The sequence below is a fragment of the Ranitomeya variabilis genome, chromosome 4 (assembly GCF_051348905.1).
Source record: "Ranitomeya variabilis isolate aRanVar5 chromosome 4, aRanVar5.hap1, whole genome shotgun sequence".
Lineage (NCBI taxonomy): Eukaryota > Metazoa > Chordata > Amphibia > Anura > Dendrobatidae > Ranitomeya > Ranitomeya variabilis.
This window is the reverse complement of record NC_135235.1, coordinates 65,558,604-65,578,164: the sequence shown is the minus strand read 5'-3', so window position 1 is coordinate 65,578,164 and position 19,561 is coordinate 65,558,604. Positions and strand designations below refer to the sequence as shown.

The following is a 19,561-nucleotide window of genomic DNA, read 5'->3' as shown; positions in this document are numbered from 1 at the left end:
GTACCTGTTAATGCCTTGATTTTTTACTCATGCTTATTGTATTTGTCTATATTTGCCCTTTTTCACATGTAAAGCGCCATGGAATAAATGGTGCTATGAAAAATGAATAATAATAATAATGGGCAACATACTATACCGTACACCCAAGCAATGGCACACGTCAAGCCTTCCACCACAGGTATATGTCGGGAAACCTTCTTGATGTACTTTATTGATGGAAGTCTGAGTCTCAGACGTAATGTGCACAGAACCTGAGACCTACATCAATGCGCTCCTTGTTGGTAGTATATGTGTATCCTGTATTGCTTTGTACAAGGAGCAGTGCAGAGAAAGCCCAGCGCTGAGATCTGAACAGTGGTCTGTGGATAGGGGGATGGGTCTGGGAGGAATCACATTTCAGTTTGACATCACTACTTCTCATTCAAACAGGAGACATAAAGGGTATTGGAAAAGCGGAGTTGTCGCACACTGCAGAGGTTGTAACCCTGTAACACATCAGTGGTAAAACAAAGTCCTCCTGATTCCCAGCACCTCCTGACACACAGATAAGCAGCCCCATCCAGCTGTGCCTGCCTGGCCAGACTGTGCAGCAGGTAAGGACCCTCGCTACCTCTATCACTGCTGCAGCTTTTATGCAAAAAAATGCATCCTTAGAATTGTTTCCTTAGAATGAATTTCTATTTAGTGCATTCATAAATTGATTTAAATCCTTATTCGCTCATATTAAATATTTACAGCATTTTTAATATTGACACATAATCAGAATGATGTTTATGTAAACATTACCATTTACGGTAATTAATTCCATTTCTGTTTTTTTGTGAACTTGGATACGTCTCAGACCGGTTTCTTACTTTACTTGACATGCAAGAAAATAGTCTATATATTTTTTTAATCATGCATACAGATGTAGTCGAGTTCAGTTTGTTGGGTGAAGCTGAGTTTGTCGTCAAGATATATAGAATCAGTGCAGAGAGCGTGTATGAGGATGAAAACAAAGGGACTACATCTATATGTGCAGTATCTAAGTTCCAAGCTCAAACTTTATATATTGTATTTGCAAAACCAGAACAATATTAGCACTTAATTACACACACTGTCTTTTCAACATTTTGAATATTATTTTAATGTACTTTTATAGATTTTTTTTAAACTATTTTTTCTTCCTTTTTTTTAAAGTTCTATAGAAAAGTTTATGGGAGGAAAAAAAAGTCATAACTTAAGCAAGCTGCATTTGGAAAAAAAAAGTCTTGTAGTAAAAAAGCAACATTTTTCCAAAGCATTTTTTACAGGCATCTGCACCAAAATACACAATGGGAATCTGCCATGTTGCATTTTTGCTGCTTTTTTAGGACTTTTCCTTTATTTAATACGTAGTATTTTTTTAATGCAAGTTCCACACTTAAGCAATTGCGATTTTATATGTTCTTTTCATGCATCCTATAAGAGTCTATAGGGAAAAAAAATACACCAAGAGGGTAAATTCACACGATCGTACAAAAAATTGATTAGTTTCATCTAGAGAAGTGGAAGGATTTGTTTTTCTCTTGTCATCCGTTTTTTACAACCGCAGCTATTAATCATTTACAAGACCATTTACAGTTTCCTATGTTACAATGTATCAGTAACAATATAATGCTATACTGTGTCTCCATGTCACATTTGTTTTTTTCTTAATGCAGCCATAGACTTGAATGAGCGAGTCTCATCCGATTTACGGAAGAAACTTGTCAATGCTGCAATTTTTTTTTCACCTGCAGATTCAGTCAATGATAAAAATCGCTCATCTGCGCTGCCCAATTGAATTGCATTGGACTGAATGATATCCATTTTTTAAGAGAAAGCACTTGGACCAAAAATGCAATCGAACCCAGGTTCTGCAGCATTTTTTAACATACAATGGCCTTTCGTTTTCTGAATTTCGCTTCCACTTTAAATGCAATCTTTTTTTTTGTTTAAAAAATGCAGTGACATTTAAGCTATTCTGGTACCTACCCCAAAATTGAAAATCTGTCTGTAGATTTTATAATAATATTCTCACCACAGGAAACCTTGAGAGAAGAATTCTGTAAAATGCTGTGTGTGAATCCAGCCTTATAGGAAAGAGATAAAGAGGGGAAATGCATGCATTTTGCATACATGCAATTCATATCGCTTCATGATATACAGTATACGTACATAACTTTCATGACTTCTGCTCTGTATTCACATACGGTATGGATTTGTTTCTTACATATTGGACCTAATGCACACTATCAATACATTTCTACAAAAGCTGCACTTGTAAAGTGGTAGAAAGCCAGCTGACACTGACACTGAGGTCAGCTTAGGGACAAATTATGGATTCTCACCAATGCTATGCTGTCTATATTGCATCTCCTCCTTGTTCTATGGACCACTTGTGTTTGATTTATATTATTATTATTATTTATTTATATAGCACCATTAATTCCATGGTGCTGTACATGAGAAAGGGGTTACGTACAGAGTTATAAATATTGTTTACAGTAAACAAGTTTACAGTGACAAACTGGTACAGAGGGGAGAGGACCCTGTCCTTGCGGACTTACATTCTATGGGATAGTGAGGAAGAGACAGGTCGGTGGTGCAGCAGCTCTGGTGGTGGTGAGGCGGCTCATAATTGATACATGTTATATCATTCGTATCTGCCATAATTAACATTGTTTTAGTTGGATATATAGACAGGACTAATGCAATGATGGAGTATTACTAGCTCCCAGAAACATTGTGTCACTCACTCTACATGTGCAGAGGAGTTCAGCAGACGTGAACCTGGATGTGATTGTGTTTTATGGGTGAAAGGTTTATTTTTGCAGAAGAATGAAGAGTGTATATCGCTGTAGCTGTAAAGTTTCCCCTGCCCTATGATCTTGATGTAATCCAGAGGAATGTAAAAGAATACTTGACTCCAAAACAGCTTTCAAGACCAAATAAAATCTGCCTTACTGGAAAATCCTGCAGTAGATAAGAACGTGTCTCACAGCTCATTGAGATCTAGCATAAGATTAAAGTGAAGTTGTGGTTTGGAGACATTTTAAAGGGGGTTGTCCAACCGGATGGCCCATTGGTGGGCTCCATCCATCAGTAGTCCTTCCATAGATCACAAGAATGGAGATGACCACCTCTGCCCCAAATTCCGTTACCATCCTGCCCCTACTCCATTCTTGTCTTGTGAATATGCTGTAAATGATTGAGATGGGAATAATTTTGACATTTTGCAACTTTGGAATCCGACTCCTGTGAAAAATTGGGGCAAAGGTAGGTAATTCTCAAAAAAATAAACATTAATTATCTGTGGAAGCAACTGCCTCTCCAATGCCACCTCTCAGCTGCTCCGCCTTCCCAGCTTTTCTTATGGTGGAGCAACTCCTCCTAAATCCATATCTATTTAATGCCATAATCTAAACTATTTTCTAATATACTTTAATTAAAAATTCCTTATCCTTCCCTAACTACACTATATAACTGCTTTTCTTTTTTTTTCCCCAACTTCATTTTTTAGGGCGCTTCATTTGAGAATTCCAATACATGCTGAGTTACTCAAACAAATCGTCATCAGGGGGCAGAGGCTGCTGTCACTGCTGCCCCCTCCCTGAAGCGAAGTGTCATCAGTGACGCTAATTTCATCAGCTGGGCTAGTCCCAGTGTAATGTGCATGATGATTGTACACTTTCTGTGTCTGGCTCAGGTCAGTAATAACAATCCGGCAACAGAGTGCACTGTTAGTGTGCAGTGTCAGAAAACCTGGTGTGCAGAGACCAGTACCATCCCCGCAGGAGACATCACTTGAGGGGGCAGTTGACCTCTGCACACTGGGTAGTTCTACAACACTCACTAAAAGTGCATTCTGTTGCCAGCTCATTACTACTGATCTGAGTTGTCAGCAGAGCGCGCGCTGTCATTATGCACATTAAAGATCACATCAAACAGGGACTAGCCCAGCCCGAGATGAGCGTCACTGATGATGCTTAGTTTCAAGGAGCAGACATAGGCAGCACCAGTGACTGCAACCCCTGCCCCAGATGATGTTTCCTTTGAGAATCCCAGCATGCACTGTGATTCTCAAATGTAGCATCACCAAAAAGTAGAGGATAAAGCAAAGCCGTTAGATAGTGTAGTTAGGGAAGGATAGGAAATTTTTGTAATGAAAATATATTAGAAACTAGTTTAGATTATGGCATTAAACAGATAGGGATTTAGGAAGACAATTTATGTGTATGTGAGACAACCCCTTTAAGGCTTCCATACACATTCGATCAAAACCTTCTGAAGTGAATGGGGCCTTCAGATGATGTTGGAGAAAAGAAAGAGTGGAGATAAGCCTACAGCTTCAGACTTCTCTTCTGTCCCCATTGAAAACACATGGACACTTGCTTATGTGTATGTGGAAGTTGGGAGACAGACAGCTGTCTGCTGAACAAATGTTTGGCAGGCAGCTATCTAATGTCTATGGCCAGCCGTTACGCCCCATACACATTATAAATTGGCTGAACAATTGTTTGGCTGTCAGCTACCGCTTCACTGTCAGACTCCTATGGTGGCGGCTTATCTCCTGCAGAACTAAAGGATCAGACATTGGAAATCATTCTGTATCCTTTTCTCTTCTGACATCATCTGTACGAATTAGACTGTTGGCTTATCCGTCTGATATCGATGGGTTTTGCCAACTTCAGTTAAATGTAGACGGTGGCGTTTAGGCTGCAGGTTGTGATCAATCTCATTACAACCTAAACCTTTGCAATTACAGCCATGGAACCTGTAAAAAAAGCTGCACCAGATGGGATGAGCCATAAGAAAGCAATCCGACCACTGTGCTCTGGACGAGTTATCGATGCATTCGATTATACTTCTTTAGCCTCTTTTTATTCTGTGTTAGATAAAGGCATCTAAACATGACTGCATTTTTCTTTCCAAGCCCACGTTCCTCTGTATTGATATAGTATGCTCAATTAAAACCAGACTTGCGCAGTTTCCTGAGTACGCTGCCAATCATGTCACTTTTTTTGGGAAATTTAGTGCTTTAACTGCAACATGTAGACATTTCATTTTAATTCTTGGAAAAAAAATAATTTTCCAGCTCGAAGGAAAAGAAAAGATTGTTCTCTTATAATCAGTTATAATCTGAAGTGTCGCATTTTCCATCAATGAACGTTTCATTGGTTTACTTTATATTGTACTCGATGAAAGACGCGCACTCTTCCAAGAATTTCCTGGTTCCAGGTCGTAGAGGCAAAAGGCAGACTGACAAGAGAGGCCACCTTGAATAATCCTCTCCTCTGATAAATGCCAAATTCAGCACGCTGAAGGCTACATCAACTGGAAATTGTGCAGGTTTGGCCAATCTTATGTGCTAGGCTAGGCTTTCCTTCACCCGAGCAACAATTAATTTTGGTGCCCTATACCTGTATCTAAATACCCTTGGTAAGGCAAAGTGACTTGTTGATGAATCCTGGCATTTCCGCATTGGCTTTGCATGAACCGTAATTGTTCATTCATACTGATGAGCTGTATACGTAGGGTATGTTAACACATAGCACAAGTCCAATTTTTTTTTACTAATCCTTGAAATGAAGAATCTGCTTAAAATAAAGGATTTATACTGTTACCACACCTTTCCTGCAAAGTAAGCTTAGTAACATTTCTTGATTTGACCGACTTCTACGTCACAGACTTTAATATAGTAGATATATCTCAAGAATACACATGGTCAAAAAAGACTCAATCAACTTTCAAATGCTGCCGTATGCTGAACATAGAATTCTAATGCAATGTGCACAAGAGCCTAAAGGCCCCCAAGCATATTGGACTAAAGTCTGCCAAAGCCACCAATATCGGTAGGATCGGATGACAGTCTAATAATGTGTTTGAGTCCTCTCCACTCTCCCCCGACAGAGGATATTAGGTAAGAGAAGGATTCAGTCTTTTGAATTTTATCGGCCGATCCTTTTGTTCTCCCGAGATATGAGCCACCACCAGAGGAGTCCATCATCGGCTCTCTTGACGAGAACGTAGAAGAGTTCTGCCGACCCAAGCATTCCTGTGCATGGTGGAGTCGGGAGAGATAGTTGTCACCCAATCAATCATTTGGTTGACAGCTATCTAATGTATTGGGGCCCAATCTCTGCCAAAACAAGGACACGAGAGCTTTGCACCCCTTTTTGGAGGTCAGTCTTGCTTAGGAGATATGAGAATGATGGATGCCACTAAATAGGTGTAGTTATCTAGACCTTGTGGTTCCAGTGACTGTTTCCCTGTTCAGACATGTTTCTTGTTGTTGTAACAGCAACTGAATGCAGTTTAAGGGTTAAAGTCTCATATAAAACCCAATTCCCGCAAGTAAGAATAGAGTGGCTGGATTCCGATAAAGGTCACTAAGGTCATGCCGATTTCTATTGTAGGAGGTTATATAAGGGCTTCTATCCTGTGCTTCTCACCGGTCAGATAAGATCTGTGCACATAGTATGGTCCAGGATATGATCTTTCATTGTAAACACATTTCTTTTTCTACTTTTCCTTTCAGAATTCTTGGCGGTATTTTTGGCTTATTGAAGAGGTTTCAATACTTACATTTTAATAGTTCTTTACAAAGGGAAACGTATTTACAAACACAATAAGTAAAATACAGTTAAAGGGAACCTGTCACCTGAATTTGGCGGGACCAGTTTTGGGTCATATGGGCGGGGTTTTCGGGTGTTTGATTCACCCTTTCCTTACCCGCTGGCTGCATGCTGGCCACAATATTGGATTGAAGTTCATTCTCCATTCTCTGTCCTCCGGAGTAAGGAAAGGGTGAATCAAACACCCGAAAACCCCGCCCATATGACCCAAAACTGGTCCCGCCAAATTCAGGTGACAGGTTCCCTTTAATCTAGAGTTCATGAGCCAAATTTTTTATTTTTTTTATCGACTTGTGTCACAGTTTAGTTCTAAACCTGATCAGGAATTTTCTGCCAAAAGCAGTGGATAAAGGGCCCCCATACACAGACAAGTAGGCGGAACCTGCTGATTTCAGAGGAACCAGAAAACCAGCTAATGTGTATGAGGTCCTTCCGACTCTCTCCCAACAGATGCTCCTGTGGGTACAAAAATCGGGCATGTTGAATTTCTATGCCTGATCCTTTGTTTTCCAGGAAGTAAGCTACTGCCATAGGAATCTGCTAGCGACTAACTCTCTCTCACCAAACACAACAATGCTTGGCCGAGCAGTCATGCGTATAGATAAGTAAGGAGAAATAGCTGTCAGAAAAATGTGAGTTAAAAAAGCTTTTTGCATTCCCACATAATAATAGTACCCTGCCCCAATATTATTAGTGTTGCCACTCAATAAAATCCCCCACAGCGGCACTGTTGTGCTCCATGTCCCCACTCAACAGTAATAGAGCCCCTGCATGGAACTGTTCCTCATTTGTGCCCCATACATATTAATAGAGGCCCCACACAGCAATGTTCTCCATTTTTGCCCTCATAGAACAATAGTCCTTTCAGTTCCCAAATGTACCATTTTTGCCAAAAAAATGAAATAAACAACCCATACACCATTTTCTTCCTGCAGTCTGTGACCCGGTACAAGAGGACAGTATGATTGCAGCCCTAATGCTGACATTGGCTTAACAGAGTAACTGGCGGAGTGAGGACCTGATGGCTCTCTACTCCACCACAGAGATACAGTTGGAACTACTGAAAATTTGACAAGCCCTCCAGGAGTTTGGGAGGTTCCCCTATTTTTGGGATTCTCAGACGTAAGGGAAGAGCTGTTAAGTATGCCACGTACGCAGAATATTTACTGATTTTGAAAATGGGAACATACTGGAGAATAGCCATTGTGGAAAGGACCTTTTGAACCATCAATTGTTTTAAAAAAGGTTTTCTTGATGTTTCAGGATGCGATCTGATCCTTGATCAACATATATACGGCTCCTACAAAGAGCCATAAGCATGCAACCAAAGAATAAAGAGAGTACAAAAATCCAAAGATAAAAATAACGCGAAAATTTAATTAATTTACATAAAAAATGAACACAGTAACAATACATTTAAAGACAAAGTAAAAAAGTGACCACGACAGGTGTATCACACAAGGTCCACCTGCATAATAAAGGATGGGGGAGCAAACTATGGTAACAACAAGTTTAAAGGAGGAAAGTAATGTGGGAAAAGGGGGGGAGAAAGTCTTAAAGTGCCAGTGCAAATCATTCCCACATATCCCAACACACTTACAGACACCAGCCTGCACAAAGTAATCAATAATTCCTCCTATGACTAAAAGAGTCACAGCAAGTTATAATCATACCAAAAGCCTGCTCTTACCCATAGTATCCTTATTAGAGACCAGGTGTGCGCAGCTCCAAAACGCGTTTCGCGTGACCTTCTTCAGGCAGCTGTCAGCTCCCAGAAGAAGCTCACGCGAAACGAGCGTTGGAGCTGCACAGGCTTTTGGTATGATTATAACTTGCTGTGACTCTTTTAGGAGGAATCATAGGAGGAATTATTGATTACTTTGTGCAGGCTGGTGTCTGTAAGTGTGTTGGGATATGTCGGAATGATTTGCACTGGCACTTTGAAACTTTCTCCCCCCTTTTTCCCCACATTGCTTTCCTCCTTTAAACTTGTTAACATAGTTTGCTCCCCCATCCTTTATTATGCAGGTGGACCTTGTGTGATACACCTGTCGTGGTCACTTTTTTACTTTGTCTTTAAATGTATTGTTACTGTGTTCATGTTTTATGTAAATTAATTAAATTTTCGTGTTATTTTTATCTTTAGATTTTTGTACTCTCTTTATTCTTTGGTTGCAGTCTTGTATATGAGAGTGTCCACTGTTACTATCACTCCCTCTACCACTGGGATTGAGGTATTATGGATTAACATGTATTCTGGTTTGAAGAAGTTGGTTTGTCTAAGGAGCCATAAGCAGCATCTTCTACAAAGTACTTTATTGCTGGTTTATGCCCAAACATTTTTTAACCAAAAGTAAGACTGAATTAAAGAAAAATTAGTAGACATAAGTATTTGGCCTCTATTTCTTATTTCTTCAGGGTCTGATTGCAGTTAAGCTAAAGCTAATACATCTTGCCGACATGTCACGTTCATGCTGTGTGATACTCGGCCTATTGTTTATTTTACTACAGCTAGAATACCGAGAGCAAGTTTTGCCAGACTTTGTCTTTTAATGGTAATTGGCTCCAGGGGGTCGTCAGGGAGATTCAATAAAGTTCTAAGCTACAAAACCATATTCCCTACAGCTTTAAATATTTACAACCTTGTCCTAAAGATCCATTACTATGAGGGGCTACTATAGTATTTTGTAACATTAACAGATGGGAAAAAGAAAAGTTAGTTTCATCTTTTTTTTAACTAAAAACTATTAGAAAATATTGAAGATGGACCTTATAAAATGCAATATGGTGTTATTAGGCCAGGGTCATATGGGCCAAAAAAATCCAATTTTCAATATATAATTTATATTGGAATCTATAAAAGTGTCCATACACCTCAAACGCTTTTTGGGCGAACTGTTATTTTGCTGACAGGCACCTCTGACTTAGGGTCTTTCTTCTGCCAGATGCCTCCAGTGGTATCTTATCTTCTATCAGGAGAAAAGGATCTGGCATATAAGTTCAACATTCAATCTTTTTCTTCCCCCGACGTGTTTTAGAGGTGGAAATGGATCCCCTAAATTCTTGGGTGTCTATATGGCTGCACAAAGTGCACCAGTGATATGTCCATCCCTGTATTGGTGCCCAATCAATCATATGTGCTGATCATACAAATGATGTACAGTGAGGGAAATAAGTATTTGATTCCTTGCTGATTTTGTGCGTTTGCCCACTGACAAAGACATGAACAGTCTATAATTTTAAAGGTAAGTTAATTTTAACATTGAGAGATAGAATATCAAAAATAAAATCCAGAAAATCACATTGTATAAATGTATTTGCATTTTGCAGGGAGAAATAAGTATTTGATCCCACTGGCAAACACGACTTAATACTTGGTGGCAAAACCCTTGTTGGCAAGCACAGACGTTTTTTGTAGTTGATGATGAGGTTTGCCCACATGTCAGGAGGTATTTTGGTCCACTCCTCTTTGCAGATCATCTCTAAATCATTAAGATTCGGTAAGCTATAGCTATTTGGATAAGGAGTTATCCGAAGCTATTCGCTCATCCCTAGAAATAACCTTGCACCGTCAATTTGGGCATCTGGTTCATTCTTACTATTCATTGGAGTCCATAGAATTTATGGAAACCTAAGTGATTTTTAAATAATATTTTGGGAGTTATATAGAGGAGTATTGTTACTTTAAGGGTGTTCTCATGTATTCAGCAAAGTCTAGACTGTGAGAAGAGAATTATGTCCAATGTCAGATCCAATGTCACTTTCAACAAGTAACTGAAAAAGACAAGTGTCACATAGTAACTGTATTCCTGTGCTTGGATTCTTACAATAGTTACGAAAGAACAAATGTCCGTTCAAGTAACACAGTGGAATTTAGACGTGAGACTTGGCATGCATGTGAAGAGAAGATGTTCCGGTCTATTTTAAGCATGTGTCTATGGATATAGAACAAATTTATTTCTAATGTTAGAACCTCTATAAACTGAATACAGAGTAGGAAGCTGCCTTTAGGTTTACTTGGTTAGTTGAGCAGTGCAGTTCCCTTATCTAACACAATACTCAAGAAATACCAGTGTATCACTGGTCAAGTGTACTGGTCAAGAAAAATGCATTAGCACCTTGGAGACTTGTTGCTTTGGTTCTTTTTCCTCCTTGCTTACCAAGAGCCATAACTTTTTCCATTGACATGAGAACTTGTTTCTTTGCAAGATGGAATTTAAAAACAAATCTGAAATTCCATAGGTGTACGCACAAGTACTAATGGACCTCCTGCTCCTAACCTCTTAAGATGCCACCATCACTATTCACAATGGCATCTAACAGTTTATACTGTTACGATTGGATATAATTCCAATCACAGCAATTACTCTTGGGTGCCGGTTGTATAACACAACAGGTACCCGTTCTGTTTGGTGTAGACACAATTCCTGAGCCTACTCTATATAGTAAGCAGGTATATTTGCAGTAAACGTTGCTTAGGTTGTACATTTTTTCTAGAAATAGGACTTCAAGTGTCCTCACCTGGATTGCGCCTGGTATTCCAACACAACACCATTGGCACGATTGAGGTTGAGCTGTAATACCACACCAGCTGTAACCTGAGTTAAATGGGTGGTCTAAAACAATGCCTATCTATTTATTACCATTCTCTAATCTATTTCCCAATATACATTAATTAAAAATAGCTATTCTTCCCTAACTACACTTACTAACTACTTTATTTCTTTTTACTTCTTCCTTTTTGATGATGCTTCATTTGAGAATTCCAGTGCAGACTGGGATACCCAAATGAAGAGCCCCATACCTGAAGCAAAAGTGTCATCTTTTACCTTTGACTGACAGTGCACTCTGTTGCCAGCTTGATACTTCTGATCATAGCCGGCAAGAGTGTACTGTCACTGTACACAATGCACAGTAACAAAAATCTACTGAGCATCTGTCGTAATGGAAAACAGACGCATGCCCAGTAGAGCAGGGACTGGCTCAGCACCTGAAACAAATGTCACTGATGACGTTTTGCTTCAGGGAGGGGCAACACCCTGTGGCAGTAACAGCAGCCTGTGCCCCCTGATGGCGCTTCGTTTGACCATCCTAGTATGCACTGGGATTCTCAAATGAAGCATCATTAAAAAGGATGTATTAAAAAAAAAGCAAAATAAAGAAGTTACATAGTGTATTTAGGGAATGGAATCGACTTTTTAATTAAAGCGTATTAGAAAAAAGTTTACATTATGGAATTAAATAGACAGATATTTTAGAATTAAAAACAATTTGTGTTTCAGACCACCCCTTTAAGCCTGTGTTTCCGTCGAAGTGACAAGTAAAATGAACTCACCTTTGGTGTGTCACAGATTCAGAACCACAAAAAGTACATGTCCGATAGAGTACGATCTAGCATTACAATGTTTTTAGTATTATGAATCCATAAAAAAATGCTAAAGCAAATGGCACAACAATAAAATGTAGAATGACTGCATGGAGATAACACACTCCGGGATAATACGCTTCAGATCTTCAGCGTGTTCTTCAGTTCCTAGGCTCCAATTCATTAAGACATGCCTTTATAAGCCAGTCTTAATAAGGGATGTGTAAGAATAAGATGTGCTAAATTCCTTAAAGGGAACCTGTCACCCCCAAAATCGAAGATGAGCTAAGCCCACCATCATAAGGGGCTTATCTACAGCATTCTGTAATGCTGTAGATAAGCCCCCGATGTATCCTGAATGATGATAAAAAGAGGTTAGATTATACTCACCCAGGGGCGGCCCCGCTGCGGTCTGGGTCCGATGGACGTCGCGGTCCGGTCCGGGGCCTCCCATCTTCTTACAATGACGTCCTCTTCTTGTCTTCACGTTGCGGCTAAGGCGCAGGCATACTTTGTCTGCCCTGTTGAGGGAAGAGCAAAGTACTGCAGTGCGCAGGCTCCGGGCCTCTCTGACCTTTCCCAGCACCTGCGCACTGCAGTACTTTGCTCTGCCCTCAACAGGGCAGACAAAGTACGCCTGCACCGGAGCTGCGGCAGGAAGAAAAGAAGAGGACATCATCGTATGAAGATAGGAGGCGCCGGACCCGGACCGCGATGCCCATCGGACCCGGACCACAGCAGGACCGCCCCTGGGTGAGTGTAATATAACCTCCTTTTCTCATCATTCAGGATACTTTGGGGGCTTATCTACAGCATTACAGAATGCTGTAGGTAAGCCCCTGATGATGGTGGGCTTAGCTCATCTTCGATTTTGGGGGTGACAGGTTCCCTTTAAAGCCTGTTTCACACATCAGTTTTTAGCCGTCAGGCACAATCGAGCTAATTTTGAAAAAAACAGATGCGTTGCAAATAGTGAAAAACTGATGCAACGGATCAGTTTTTCTGCTGGATCCGACTTTTTTTTTTGCCCGGGAGTAGAGTTTGGACTTCCTGTTCCGGGGAAAGGAGAGAGAAAAAGAGAGAGAACAAACTCCAGAATGGAAAAATGCAGCTACGGGGCATGTTCAATGTAAAAAAAACAGAATCGGTAGACGGATTCACTCATTTCACCGTCCGTTTTGCCGGACAGAAAAAACGTTCCTCTGTACGTTTTCTCCATCAGCCGGAAAACTAATTTTCAACGGATCCAGCAAAAAACGGATGAAAAGTGAGGCAATCTGGCGCTAATACAAGTCTATGAGAAAAAAACAGTTCCGGCAGCAACTTTTGCAAAAAACCTGATGTGTGAAAGGGGCCTTAGTCATATCTTGTTAGTGGCATGCTCCTCTGGGTGGCTTTCCATAAATGTTACGCATATGAAACGCCACCACGTTTGAAGAATTTAATTTTAGCCTCCCCACTTCCCTCCACTCCTCCCTATCTCCTTCCCAGCTCTGCGCATTTTATTGGAGGTTCTTGATACGGGCATAAAAACGTGTTGCATGAAAATTTGGTGACTTTTCAAAGTGTTTGCTGGCATAAACACTTTCCTGAATCGGGGGCCTTAAGCTGGCCATGCACATTAGATGCCTGTAGAATTAACTGTTGTTTGGACGATCGTTCGGGTGACAGCCATTTCTGCCATGTCTCCCATATACAGATGCATTTAGTTGGCTGAACGCTCCTGTGCTCTTTATGAGAAAACCGCCAACTGATATCTTGGCCGGCGACTTATCTTCAGGAGAAAGGTGCGATCAGCAGTCTGAAATCGGACATGTCTGATCTACATCGTTCTTGAGAATCATTCGGCTAGCTCACCCATACACATTAGACAGTCGGCCGAACCCATCAATATCGGCGGGTATGGCTGACATTAGCTTAATTGTTGCAAATTTATTAAAAGGACAATGTTACATAAAATTTTCAATGCAAATTGAATTATCCTAAAGCCAATAGATGAAATCTACACGTAATGTAAGATGTATAGATTTTTGCCAAAATGTATGGCATTTTCAGGTTCTTGTTTTAACAAATTAGTGGTTTAGGTCACACAACCTTCAGGAACACCATACCACTTTTTAAAACGTTGCACAATTTTGGTGCATGTATTGATTTGTAGAATGCCAAAAACTCGGGCAAAGAAATAAATAACCCCCTAACCATTGTCTGTACTCTATGCTGTTAGTTGTCTGGCTACTGTTTGACCACATATTTTTCCCAGACTACTGTTTTGACGTCTCTTGTTATCTGGTTAACCAAGCAGCTGCGCAGCTGATTTTAGATGAAATGCTATATAAAAACAATGCTTGTAACAGGAAATTAAAGAAACATTTCTTTTCTTTTCAGATCCCGTCAACCAGAAGTCGAAAGTATTGATAGCAGTGATGCCAAACTTCAAGTAATGAACCAACAAGTGATGGAAATCAGCTGTGCAGTCCAGGACAACTCTTGAAAATGTATAGATGTGCCACGTCGACCTGTCCAGAACTCTTTCTCTTGTTGTTATACCTCAGTTGTCTCCAATTATTTCCAGCCTTGGCAATACCCAGTGCCCCTAATTATCTACAACGAGGCTGGCAGAGATTACTAGAAGAAGGAGAAAACTGCATTGATTGCAGGCCAGAAGACTGTCCTACACCGAGAGGATGTCTTGCTGGTGTGGTACGGGACACTTGCGATTGCTGCTTAGAATGTGCCAATCTGGAAGGGCAAATATGTGATTTGGACAACACTAACCACTTCTATGGAAAATGTGGAGATAACCTGGAATGCCAGTTGGATATGGGGGACCTAAGACACGGAGAGGTGCCAGAACCTCAATGTGTCTGCTTATCTAACACAGCTGTGTGTGGATCTGATGGCAAAACCTATCCTCAGCTGTGCAAATTTAAGGAGATGGCCAACGCTCAGCCGGGGAAAAACCTCACAATCTTCCATGAGGGGCCATGTGAATCAGGTACAGTAAACTTTGTCAAGACAACAGTTTGTATGTTTTAGTGTTTCAGTCGACAAACAGCAAAAGGAAGTTAAATTGTCATCTCAATTACAAGGATCATGCTTTCAGTTTGCTCAGAAATACCGAGCCTGGTGATTACTGGACTGGAAAAGTCAATTAGTCTAAAAGTAACCGCCAACATTCTGACCGGACCGATAGAAATGACGACATGAATAAATTTCAATGCACATAAATAAATGAAACACCAAGTAAAATAGAAACATGTAGGCTAATGATGTCACGGTAGTGATGTCACTATACTGATGTCACTCTAAGGATGTCACTGTAGTGATGAACAAATAAAGTTTCACTCTCTACTTCTAAAGCATGTCAATATGAAATATATGAAATATGAATAACAATACTGCTTCTGGATACTAGGAAAAAAATGAGACGCTTAGCACATAATTTGTCTAATTCATTCATGCCCATCAACCAACAACAAGGTGGCATCAAAACTGATGGGTCCTAGCGTGTCACTGTAGTGATGTCATTCTACTGATGTCACTGTAGTGATGTCACTCTACTGATGTCACTGAAATGATGTCACTGTATCGATGTCGCTCTAATGATATCACTCTAAAAATGTCACTTTAAGGATGTCACTCTACTAATGTCACTCTACTGATATCATTCTACTGATGTCATTCTACTGATGTCACTGTAACGATGTCACTCTAGTGATGTCACTCAAAGGATGTCACTCTAAGAATGTCACTCTACGGATGTCACTGTAGGGATGTCACTAATGTAGCCTGCACTGCTATTCAATAGGAAATGATAGTAATGTTTTAAAAGGGTTCAACATAAGATAATTGAAAGCAAAATATTGAATGTAAGGATCATCTCAAAATAAAAGGTAATCTCTTTTATGAATGACCGAATCTACCGATATTTGAATTCGACCCGAAATTTGATTTGCATCAAATGTATTCCACGCACAATTGATGAGCCCCAATTGCTGTTAAAAATGTGGTTTATTATGTGTGTAGGACCCCTGACTCTAAAGCATAATAAACCGATGGGCCGCGAAGGAGTTAAAACACTGCACTGACAGCTTGGCTACAGGGAGGAAATTAACTTTATTCCTCCCAGCAGCCTTCAACTTTCAGTCATAGAGGTGTGGCCGACATGGCTTCAGTCACTGCTCAGTACATAGTGATGGCGGCTGTAACACACACCGGCACTGACTGACAGGCGGCTCTGCAGTGCATCAGTGTAGAGCTGACTTTCAGTCAGTGTCAGGATGTGATTACAGTTGCTGCTCACTGTGTACTGAGTGATGACTGAAGCCGTGTCAGCCATGCCTCTATGACTGAAAGTTGGAGGCTGCTGGGAAGAATAAAGTTAATTTCAGCCCAGTAGTCAGCTCCTCAGTGAGGTAGCCACACAGCTTTCGGACGCAGTTAACCTGCAGATTAACCCCATATCTGCAGGATAATACCAGTTTTTGTAATGACTAGTTCTCTTTAAGAAAAACAAAATATCCCATAAAGGTGGAGAACCCCTTTAACAATCAATAGCTTCTAACTGTAAGTATCAGCTAATTGTAAACTGTATCTACTTCCCAATGATGATGAATATAACCAGGCATCAGGCAAAATACCAAGGGAATGTGCCTAACTATGTTCTTGGATGAGGGAGTATTTTGCTTCCGATTTCTTTTTTGCTAATATAGGAGCATTGAGTCCAGGAACATAAAGTTACGACTTTTCTTGCCAAAGCTAGTTTTATACTGTGGCCACTTCCCTAGCAAAAAAATGATTGTCAAGGCACCTGGACATTGAACAAATTACCAAGGGCATGGGCCATATGCAAATAAGGCTGGAAACACACCGGGGGCGTGTCAATGTACAAAATAATCAATCCAAGTGCAGTGACACGCCCCCAGTGCACTTCCATTCTTCATTAGATTTTTCATGACTGGGACATCTGACCTGTACACCTGTACAAAAAAAGGTATAATTTTTAATGGGTTACTAGGACCTACACAGCCGGGACATATGCAGAAATGTGCTGACAAGTTCCCTTTAATAGGAAACCAAATATGTTTTGTATGTTTGCCTAATGAGTCAACTGTTTTCATGGTTCATTTTCTAAACTACTAGGTTATGGTAATCTATGGTTCTGGCAACATTCCTGATAAAGAGGTTATCCAGGAAATGATAGCCTATCCTTATGATCGCTCATCAATATTAGATTGCTGGGGTCAGACACTTGGCACCACCACTATTAGCCATTTTTAGGTCTGAAACATGTAAACTGGAAATGAAGCACGGACACTACAGCGCCGAACACTGTGTAGTGGCCATTCTCAGGTACTGCAGCTCAGCTACTATTGAAGTGAGTGTGATCTGAGTTGCAGTACCTGAGAATGGCCACTACACAGTGTACGGCGCTATGCTGTTCTGTCTTTGTTTACTCTGTTTACATCCGGTCATTGGCAGAGCTGAAAATAGGTGATCGATGGGGGTGCTGCTTGTCGGACCCCCTCGGATCTGATATTGATGTCTAATCCTAAGGGCAGGGGCTGACAACCATAATTTCGATCTGACATAATATTGGCCTGCACTTGCACCAATGTCTATAGGTTCATATCTGTTGGAGGTAAAAATCTCAATATCTGTAAATGGGGTTGCACTCGGCAATGTGAGTCAATGAGTCTGTGAAAAAAAATCGAATTACACTCGGTTGACATCTGAGTGAAGAATGATTTCCATGGACTAACAGAATGGAGAAATGTTTTTTTTTCCATCTTCTCCTCATCTGAGAAAATCAGATTATGCTATAATCACATTCTGATCGGATGAGAGAATATACAGTCGTGTGACCCTAGCCTAAGTATGGGTAATCATGGCCTAACCCTGGAAAACCCCTTTAACTATTAAACCGCTATATCCGCCCCATGAGAATGCAGTAATATTGAAAGTGATGCTCTCTAGGACACCTAGGCCATGAGGCGCAATACTCGAGGCCGGTGTCCCTGGTGCCACTGGTGTCATTGGTCTCTGACATCAAAGTATATTGCTCCTAGTGGTTGTCAAGCACCGTAGTCAATAAGAAACCACATACTTAATGTACATTTGTCTTAGGAATCAACCATTTTCACAAAGCATTTTATTCCCTAAAAGAAAACATCTCCATTAATTTATTACCAGCTATCAGTCATCAGGCGAGCACATAATTAGTAACAGATCAGGCCTCACAAAACAACACTTTGTTCATTCCCTCTTGCGAGATCATAGAAATAAATGTGGAATTAACAAAAGCAGTAGCCAGCGGCTGTCAATCAACCCCCCTAAAACACCTCATACTTTTTAGTAAGTGTAAAAGATACACAAACCATAGAGCACATACTTCATTTAAGGGGGGAAATGAGGTTATTTGCTTTAATCATAAAAGTCTTGTGTCTGCAAAGCATAAAAAGTCCAAAAATCCTTGTAATGATTCACAGATGTAGAATTCCGTATTCTCGCCGATTCTTCTCAGTTGAATTTGCACTTTCCCTAAATTAAGCAGAAGCAGAATTTGGCTATTATCCGGATTGTGATCTGGGGTTCGCAGTCCATAAATCCCTCAGGGTAGACGTACAATACAAATAATCCTCTTAAAGTAGTGGGTCCACCATTTAATATCATATATCCATTGTAAAAAATCATAAAAAATGAACAAATGCGCGCCATATACTTCTTGTTAAAAAGCAAATAAAACTGAAGGATCATTACATTTATTTACATAGTAAGATGAGTCCTAGTGGACTGGAAAGCTCAGTCCCGTACAATTATTTTTAATTATATAACTATTAATCATTCATTATGTGTGTTCTGCTAAAATGATCAATTAAAGGGAACCTGTCACCAGGTTTGGCCGATGCGAGTTACGGCCACCACCTTTCAGGGCTTATATACGGCATTTTATAATGCTGTATATAAGCCCCTGATCCGACCTGTAAGAGAAGAAAGATAACTTTATTATACTCCCCTGGGGTGCGGTCCTGTCCACACAGGCTCCTCCTGCGCAGGCGTACTTATCTGCCTGTTGAGGGCAGAGCAAAGTCCTGCAGTGCGCAGGTGCTGGGCCTCTCTGACCTTTCCTGGCGCCTGCGCACTGCATCATCCACATGAAGCAAGCAGGAGGACGGCGATCTTAAGAAGATGGGAGGCGCCGGACCAAGAAGAGTGACACCCATCAGACTGGACAGCCCCACAGGTAAGTATAATAAAAGTTATTTTTCTTCTCTTACAGGTCAGATCGGGGGCTTATATACAGCATTTTAGAATGCTGTATATAAGCCCTGATAGGGGGTAGCAGTAACTTTTATCGGCCAGACCTGGTTCCCTTTAATGTTCATGAACCTTTGTGCCTTTTATTTTCATCTTTTTCTGCCCCTCAATGAGATGACAGTTCTTTTCTTATTCTACTCCCAGCAGCACCCTGCTTCTCAGTTCTGCAGGCCCCCTCCCTCTACTCTTCTTTGAGCTGGAGATTAGCCTCATCTATCTTAGCTGACTCTGTTTTGTGCTT

At 40.6% G+C, this 19,561-nt stretch overlaps 1 protein-coding gene across 1 annotated transcript in view; it reads left to right on the top strand.

Moving 5' to 3' along the window:
* Positions 1-453: 453 nt before the first annotated feature.
* The window catches only part of KAZALD1 (Kazal type serine peptidase inhibitor domain 1), a 57,864-nt gene continuing 38,756 nt past the window's right edge, over positions 454-19,561 (top strand). Inside the window, exons 1-2 of the mRNA XM_077258629.1 lie at positions 454-593; positions 14,389-14,998. Of these exons, the coding sequence (XP_077114744.1) occupies positions 14,497-14,998 (502 nt within the window). The 5' untranslated portion in view covers positions 454-593; positions 14,389-14,496. The remainder of the gene's footprint in view (positions 594-14,388; positions 14,999-19,561) is intronic.